At 33.4% G+C, this 9,293-nt stretch overlaps 1 protein-coding gene across 1 annotated transcript; it reads right to left on the reverse strand.

Annotated features, from left to right (window-relative positions):
* Window positions 1-27: 27 nt before the first annotated feature.
* LOC130644267 (uncharacterized) lies at window positions 28-7,658 on the reverse strand. The gene is made up of 4 exons (XM_057449803.1): window positions 7,535-7,658; window positions 6,779-6,886; window positions 570-720; window positions 28-339 (listed from the first exon to the last, which is right to left on the reverse strand). Exons 1-4 carry the CDS (start codon window positions 7,535-7,537, stop codon window positions 122-124), a joined length of 480 nt encoding a protein of 159 aa, XP_057305786.1. The 5' UTR covers window positions 7,538-7,658; the 3' UTR covers window positions 28-121.
* Between the last annotated feature and the right edge of the window lie 1,635 nt (window positions 7,659-9,293).

Here is a 9,293-nt window from a genome sequence, read left to right on the forward strand (position 1 = left end):
AAAATATTAAGATATATGACAAGTTGCTAGAATTTAAAACAGCTCAGTATTTTTTTTTTCAACTTAGTCAAAAAATAAAAATGATTTGGCACTGCACAGATGGGAGTCAGCGTAAATAAATCTAGCTTCGTTCCCATGGTGGTTTAATGAGATGAAGGTCGTCATTAACTTCCAACCCAAGCCTCAAAAGACCAAGCATTCCACGATTTAACAGTCTGTCCACATAATAAGGAGCCTCCTCTACTCTTTGGTCGCATCGTCCTTTCAGATCACCACCAGTGTCACGAATATCTCGTATCAAGCGAATAGCTACCAAGAATTGCACCCAAAAGTACAGCTCTAGGATTGAAAATCAACGAATATAATTAAACAAATTGCAAAATTAAAGGTTCTGATTCAACATTTTTATTTGGGCGGCCCTAAATGGCGTTAATTTACTTGCTCTGGTGCATAAGGTCTGTTATTGTGTATTTGTTTCAGAGTTTTATTGTGGACAGGTAATAATAACGCACTATGAAGCAGTCGTTAAAATGGTTAGAAAACAAACATAAATATGTTTTTTAACATACTATGTTTCAACATTCTCTTGAACTGCAGAAATTTTTGCGCAGGTGACAATGTTGGTACCACCATTGCATCGGTCATTCCTGGTTTTAGATCAGGTCCAACTTCCACCGGCTTCTTATATTTTCTACCATACTGGTTGTATTCTTTGCATACCTACGGGAAAAAATCTTCTTTACTTTCTTTAAAATAAAATAAAAAAATAAAGGTTATTTTTTTTTATTTATTTATTTTTTTATTTTTTTTTTTGACGTGAACTAAATATCTTATCAGAAAAACCTTCACGTGTTAAGGCACAAAAATTTCATAAAAAATAAAATTTTACAATCTTTATAATACCGTATTGGAATAAATTTTCGCGAGAATTAAATTTCGCGATATCGCGAGAATATGTTCTCGGAAATTGTTCTCAATTTCGCCATTCGCGAAATTCCAGTTTTTCAAACCCTTGTTCTTAGCATGGAGATAATATAAGTCATTTGCTCACGTAAGTTTACCAATTTTCAACCCTGCCAGCACTTTGGTAATATATTCTGATAACAGAAATTTTGTTCTTTTGCTGACATTGTACCAGCTGTGAAAATGGAGTCATCAGTCAGTAACACAGGTACTGATAACCCTTACGCCAATGATAGGGATGACAATTCTGCAATGAATCTGTTTGATAAATGAAAAAATCCCTTCTAACTTTTTGATTAATAATCGTAAGCTTGTGATAAGACAATAAACATGCAAATTATTTTTTAGCGAATTCTAGTAATTGGCCATTTGCCAAAATAAAGATTCTCGCGAAATTTATTGAAACTCTATTTGCAAAATAAAATTCTTCCAAAATGTAAAAAAGTTGCAAAATTTATTCCACTAAGGCATTTCAAACATACACAAAGTTCTCAGAGGTTAGGAAATTTTTTTTCTCCCAAAAATCAGGTATTGCTATTAGGACCTACGAGAATTATTTTTTCTCGAAGGACTAATGATACGAATACCGGCAGGAAACAAACTACATGTATAACTACATGTTTTTTTTATAAGCAATGAAAAATCCAAAAGCAGGCTGGGATATGCTTACACTGAGATGCTTCCAAGATGTTATCAAAAAATAAATAATGGGATGTGCTTGTGAAAAACACTTTTATCATGTAATTCACCTCGCATCTTATCATTTATTCTTCTGTTTGTTTTGGTACTAAAATAGAACTGCGACATTCGAATGTCAAAAGTCGAATGTAATTAGCTATATTCGAAATCTGAATTTGCTACAATATTTTGATGAATGAGAAAAGTCAAGCTTATAAAATACAGTACTTTATTCCCCTATTCTTCTGTTTTAGTCAAGAACATGCAGGAAAAATCTTATTATTGTAAATTTTTGTTAGATATGCTTACATATCTGCTTATAAAAAAACATGTACTAAAGAGTGTTGAAAAGTGTTAGAATTCCCCGTTCCCTCTATACGGCTAATTCGCAATGCATTATGGTAGTTGTATTCTACAGTTTTCCCTCCCAGAAGCGAGAGTTTGTAAATAAATAACAGCATTCTTTTTATTGTGGCGATAATAACAAAAAGCCGTTATTGTTTGTGATAATTTTCAAATCTCCTCAAGAAAATCATTATCTCCCTTATCCAAAACCCGTGTTATTGATGTAAACATTTAAATATTGTTAGTTAGTGAGGTTTTAGGAGTGAAAGAAGTCGAAATGGAAGTAATAAATAAGGATACAGATTTAGATATAATTTTAAGCTCTACAGATCTTGGGCCTAGCTTTTCTCAAAGCTCTTGTGTGGTACCAAGACCTGTTTTTAAAGAATTAACAAATGCCGAGAGGGACGAAGAAGTGGAGGAAAGAACACACGAAGATATAAGTCAATGGTCAACTGATCTTGCAGCTATGCCTTCGATCACCCAGGAGAAAATTCACCAATATTTAGTTCTTGGAAATAGCTGTGATAGCAAGCCGAAGGGTGCTACAAAGCATAAAATTCTTGGATACCAACTATTCAAGGAGAGCTACGTGAAGAAAGTGAGAGTTAAAAGTAATGTTATGGCTGAAAAATTAACTTTTCTTGTGAAATGTTTTGTAGCTGCTTCCATGAAAAGAGAAAAATATTCTGTTTATGTCCACCTGTGTCAAAGAAGTGGTGATATTTTGTATGCGAAATGTTTATGTAAAGCTGGAGCAGGAGGATGCTGTAAGCATGTCGCAGCAGTTCTATTTCAATTGGTTGAATACAAACAGTTGGACTTAAAAATTGTCCCTGATGACAAGACATGCACAGATTTGTTACAAAAATGGCATGTACCTGGAGAAAGTGCAAATTCTGCACCAATAAAATTTTCTGCAATGGCATTCGAGAAAGCAGACCTTACGAAAGACACAAATGAAAGTCGCAAAAGACCGTTGGTCACAGGAAATAGAAAATTTTGTTCTACACCACTGTTTGCACATGAGCCCTCAACCGAAAAAGTCAAAAAATTAGCGACAGACTTATTTGAAATAGGGCAAGGAACTTCAATGGCATATTTATTACAAGGAAATGACTATAAACCATCATCATTTTATGACACATCTATAAAAGAATTTAATTTTGAACAGACAAACAGTGAAACAGTTGAATTACGTCCGACAGTTAATTTATTTTTGCAGGCTCTTGACTTTGAACCAGAAATAGCAGAGTTATCAGATGAGCAAAAGTCATTTGTAAACAATTTCATTCATGTCAATGCCGAACAAGTTCGAGACATAGAAAAATCCACATGTACTCAGTATAAATGTGATATGTGGTACACAGAAAGAAAGAAACGCATAACATCATCCAATTTTGGATCTATTATAAATAGAAGAAAAAATATACATCCAAAAAGCATATTACAAAAATGTCTAAATAAAAATAAAAACTTTACATCAGAGGCCTGCAAATGGGGCTTAGAAAATGAAGTTAATGCTCTAAACTGGTATCAAACCGAGAAAAATATTGAAGTCGAAAAATGTGGTTTCGTTATTAATCCAAAATGGCCGTGGTTAGGTGCAAGTCCTGATGGCGCAACAACTTTGAATGGGAATGCTCGATTGATTGAGGTGAAGTGCCCATATTCAAAAAAGGATTGCTCTATTTCTGACGCATGCAAAGATAAAAATTTTTTTTTACAAATATCGAATGGCAAGCCAAAACTCAAAGAAAGACATAATTATTTTCACCAATGTCAAGGTGTGATGGCAGTAACACAAGTCAATGAAATTGATTTTATTGTTTATACAAAAGTTGACCGACATGTGGAAACAATAGTTTTTCAAAAGGAAAAATGGAACAGAATTACTTTGCCTGAGCTAACACACTTTTATTTCACTTTCATGCACAGCAACATTACAGAACAACAGTGTGAGTAAATAAAATTGTTTCCTCACAATATTGTTTTGTCTTTATATTTCATGATCTAGTATATATATATATATAGTGTACGAAAGTTTATAATTTTTAGTCATTCGTATTTACATCTGGTACCAACTGTGGTAAAAAATTAACTAAATAACAACAAATAACCCATATCTTATTGAGTTCAGCAGCCATTGATAGTTTGAAAACTGTTTGTAAAATTCGGTAATTTTTTATACGTTCGATTGCTCGTTCGACATGTACACGTACAGATGCTATTCTTCTAGTTTCGTTTTCCTCTAATAAACTTAGCTGAGGTTTTCCATCTAAAAATGGTGGAATATTTAATGTTACTCCATCAGGTAAATCTTCCTCGAGCTCAAATCCTCTATCAGCCATCACAGAATCCCCAGGCTCTAGCAAATCGTATATACCACTATCTTTTGTTATTCGTTTATCCGAAAAGCGTCCACCATACAAATCAGAGACAAATGTCACTGATCCATCAGGAGCTATTCCGACTAATCCTTTTGCTGTATTATGGTGTTTGTAATTTGAAAAGGTACTGGACTGTGTGCGATATGACGTAGGCATTTCCACAAATACTTCTGTACAATCTAATATGACACGGGTATTTGGGTAACTTTTTTGAAAACATTTCGGCATTCTATTTTGTACTGTTTCTTTTGAAGCCCATATTGGAAGCATACGGAATTGTGAATGTAAAAAATCTGTCCATGTAATCAATATTCTGCTTATGTGACTTGTCGACATATTAAATCGAACAGCCATATCTTCTAACAAAAGTCCACATCGAATTCGAACCAGTATCATAAAGAATTCTTCTTCTGCGCTCAATGATCGTGATCGGCCTCGTTTTGTAGAGTTTATATTTTTTGTATTTTCAGTGTTAGTATTTGAACCCCAATATATTAGTTTATTTGCAGCTGGTTGTAAATATTCTAAAACTGCTTTGAATAATTTATAAGATTCGAATCCGGTATAAAACTTAAAGTGTGCTTCATTGTGTTTAAACCGGTCAATTGAAAATGCTATGTCACTTATACTGGCTTGTTGTTTTTCAATAGTTTGATCAAGTTCCTTTTCATGAATTCTCATACAACTAATTTCGGCTCTCAATTTTTCCAACTCTTGTTTTAACTCTTCCTCCACAGATAATTCTGCAGCAATGTCATTTGTCGTAGCCCTCACAGGAGAAAATAGTTGCAATTTACAGTTTGTACTGTTGAGAGTTTTTCTTGGTTTGCTAGCTGTTGGTTTGATAGTTTTTGGGACTATTGTGGGAACATTGTTCATATATGTCTTCTTTCCACCAGTGAAATGAACAGAGCAAACTCTATGCGATGTAGAAGGTACAAAATCCTTTCTACTGATCATAAAAAGCCATTTCTTTCGAAGCTCTGAGTCTTTAGGAATGACATAAAAAGATAAGTCTGGATTCTTCTTTGAGTTGTTTTGACAGAGAGGTACACAGCAAGTTATCCCTCCTCCTTTACTTTTAGCTTGCAATAAAAAGCTTGAACTTGATGAAAAGTTTGAGCCAATGCTTGCAGGAGAGCCCAAGTTTTGAAAAAAACTGTTGTCTTGATTAGAATTTTGTATATCGCTTTGGTTTTGAGTAGAATTAAGGATGAAGTGTACTTGTTCGGCCATTTTTGTTACTACGAATGGTTTGTTTACGTTTTCGCGGAATACAACTACCATAATGCATTGCGAATTAGCCGTATAGAGGGAACGGGGAATTAATTTTCCCGAATTGAATCGATTAGTCCAGAAATTTTGCTAATTATTTGATATATTGGAAATGTCACTTGTCCAACAGGATATATTTATGTAAAACAGAAAATGATAATAACACGATTTTAGTGTGAACGTTAGAGGTTTTCCAGATTTAAGCAATAAACAGCATAGATTTGAAACATTCGAAACTTTTACCTGCGCAACACCAGCCTTTCTTACCATTTTCATTTTAAATCTGTAAATTTGATGTCGTGAGAAAGTAGGAGACTGTAGCAAGTAACGAGAGAATTCAGTCTTCCCTCTATTATGTTTACTTTGTTTTCCGCAGGAAGAAAAATTCGTAATTTAAAAAAACTAATACAGTTTTGAATTCGCGCGGAATTTAAATTTTTGCGGTTAAACAAATTTTTGAAATATCGCCAAAAATAAAAAATAAACTCTTTTTATCGTATAAAGCCAGAGTTCACGTTTTCAGATCTGTTAATGTCTTGCAGAATTTATTTTCGCGAATTGCAAAAAAGAAACGAAAATTAACTTCAATTTAATTTTGCGAATTTTCGAGAAAACATACATCACGTAGTTATATTTCGACAAAAAATTCTGACAATAACTTTGTTTTGAGAATTTGCGTTATCTAAGGCAGTATGTCAATAATGTACAAAGTTTTACTGTTTAAATATTACATGTAATTAGTCGATAAAGCCTACAAATCTCCGCGGGCAAAAAACACAATGGAAAAGAAACGTTATTTAAATTTTCATGGCATCAGCAATGACTTGTCCATATACAAAACAACATATTTCTCAAAACTTTGTTTACCAGTTACCTCAACATGTGCTTTGGATAAACTGTTGCAGAGATATTGTGATTTAAAGCGAGCAAGATGACACCATAATTAACCCGTTCAGTTTTTTAGGTGATGTTTTATAGACCTTGTTAAAGAGAATTGTAAAAAATATAATCCACTTTGCAAAAGTCACAGAGAGAAACACGGAAGTAGCCTATTATTATATTAGATCATTATAAAAGATGACTGGTCACACTCGCTAAATAAAAATCGATAAAGATGTATTACTTACATGTGATGGAAAGTAGGACTCACACGGTGGTGTCTTAACTAAAGGAGCTGCTGTGCACGTGTTCTGCACCAAGTATAAACACGCGACTGCAAAAACAAATTTCATCATCTATAAAAAAGCAATTGTTGTACTTAAATAATTATTTTCAGTTCTGCGGCCCTAGCTAGCAGAACTTCAGAATTGGGTTGTGATGCCGTTTTTTTAGGAGATCGAGTGATACCAGTTGAGTGTAACGATATAGGAAGTTACAATTTCAATGTTTAAAAAAAATGTTACTTATTCTTTTGTAATAACGATTCAGATCCGATTTGTTAAGCTATTTATTTCTGAGAAATTTAACGTAGTTTGCCTGTTAATATAAATATTTTTCATATTTTTAAAAATCGCAATTGTGTTTACAAATTTGAACTTCGTATTTTTTTGGTATTTACGAAAACTTGTTCCTTTGTTTCTAAACAAAAGAGCTGAAGGTTATTGTTATGGAAGTTTTGAGAAAGTGGTACAGAGAATAGAATTTTCAAAAATTGAAGGCTAGAGGAAAGTGCAGTGCTCTAATATTTTCAATTTGTCGATGTAGATTGGACATTGTAAGCTATTTTCCAAACCTGCAGCAGAATATTTTTAAAATGTCTACACTATAACCCATTACTTTTTACTTTTTCCTATTTCTACTGCTTATTCGCCTATACAAATCTGAACATGTTTTGCAGAAGTTCAGTCTGACTTACGCATGTATAACTTTGTATGAAAACTTACCATGAAACATGCGCTGTACTACCACTTTTCCAATTGAAGATAAATAAACATGTTTTCTGTCTCTTTATATATGTTCATCAGGTCCGTGAAATATCTATATTAAACATTACATACCCTTGATAATTACTTTTTTTAATAAAGTCGAAAAAATCTTTTAAACAAAATAGCTTCGGGTCCGGCTTTTTGTTGCAATGAATCACTTGATTACAATGGCTACCATGTTTGTTATGTCTGGTTTATTGTAACATGGCGGTATTATCTCTGTATCATAGCTTTGTTTCTTAAACCTTTATAGTCTGACTTGTTTTGATCACTGTTTGTGTTAACATGCTTGTTTTGTTCCGATCACAACAAAGATTGCACCTGGTGTGTAATTAATCATCTCAAACGACATTTAAATTCTTGTTTATCGTTTGTTTATTATCCAATCCGCATTGATATGTCAAAAGGTTTGTTTTTCCACAACATAATTTATTTGTTTGTTCTGTATCCATCTTCCTAACATTTTTCAGTTTTAAAACAATTATCTTCATTGGCAAACAAGTTTATTTTCTATTTCCATGTTTAATTTTCAATAACATGTTAAATCTCTATTTACGATTTTAATCAGACGTGCTAAATCGGCTACCGTGCTTTTATTGTTGAGTATCCCTTCGCATTTTAACACCTCTCTAGTTACCCAACGCCCATCTGAGAAGGGCGCCGTGTGATACCCTATTTCGAAGGCAAAAGTCGGTGACTGATGTGCAGCTGTTGTAAATATAGAATAGAATTCCGTCTTCACAATATTGTTTGTGCAATAAAGCTTTATTCCCGTGATAAAAAAAGTTTATCTAAATCGGCTGAACATTGTTTGTCGTAAATGTCAAATTAAGAAGATGAGAAAGTTTGGCTTGCGAAACTTAAATTCGGAGATGGCCTGCAACACTGTAATGCACTTTCATTTTACCGTGTATATAAAAACAAGGCCGTATTTTCAAAAACAAAAACAAATGTTGAGCATCTCAAATTAGTAATGACCAGTTATATGGCGAAATCAGTTGTTTACAAAGTTTTGTACCCTAAACTCCGACTTTATTGTACTTTTAAGAAGAGATTGATATACTAAATGGATGATGCAAATGTCGAGGATGTTGGTAGTAGTAGTAGCACGAATACTGCGGTAAAAAATAGAAAACGACGTGGAAGAAGGGAGTGTGCTGCATATAGTTGCTCAAGCACCTTTTATCTGAAGTGGCATGCATTCTTTCAAATTCCCAGACAAAAAACCTGCGTCGTTGGCGCAACTTGATTAAACGACGGGATTTTTCTGTCGATTTTCAAGTTACAAAAAACACTTTTCACCAGGATGCATGAACACTAAAAAAAGGAGAATATTCTCTGAACGGTTATCAAGAATTTAAAAAAGCGACTAGCGGTAGAAATGTGCCAAAAGATCGCTCTTTTGTAGACAGCTGTGGCTTCTTGTCCCCACCTCTATCATAGCGTAGTTTAGACAGCAAAATGAAAATGATCTTCTTAAAAATACACTTTTTCATAATAAAACTTTACCAATCACGAGATCTATGGAGTCTCAGTTTGACTTTTCCTTTGTCCATACACCTACAATCGAAAGAAATTACTTTCACTTATTATCATCTCTGTTAACACTTTCCTAATAATAAGCTATCAAATAGATGTTCAATGTATGAAAATCTTGTTACAAATGTTGATGCTAACTGTATAAAAATTAAGAACTTAAGGCAAAAAATTGCAGATT

Source organism: Hydractinia symbiolongicarpus, chromosome 5 (genome assembly GCF_029227915.1).
Source record: "Hydractinia symbiolongicarpus strain clone_291-10 chromosome 5, HSymV2.1, whole genome shotgun sequence".
NCBI classification, from domain to species: domain Eukaryota; kingdom Metazoa; phylum Cnidaria; class Hydrozoa; order Anthoathecata; family Hydractiniidae; genus Hydractinia; species Hydractinia symbiolongicarpus.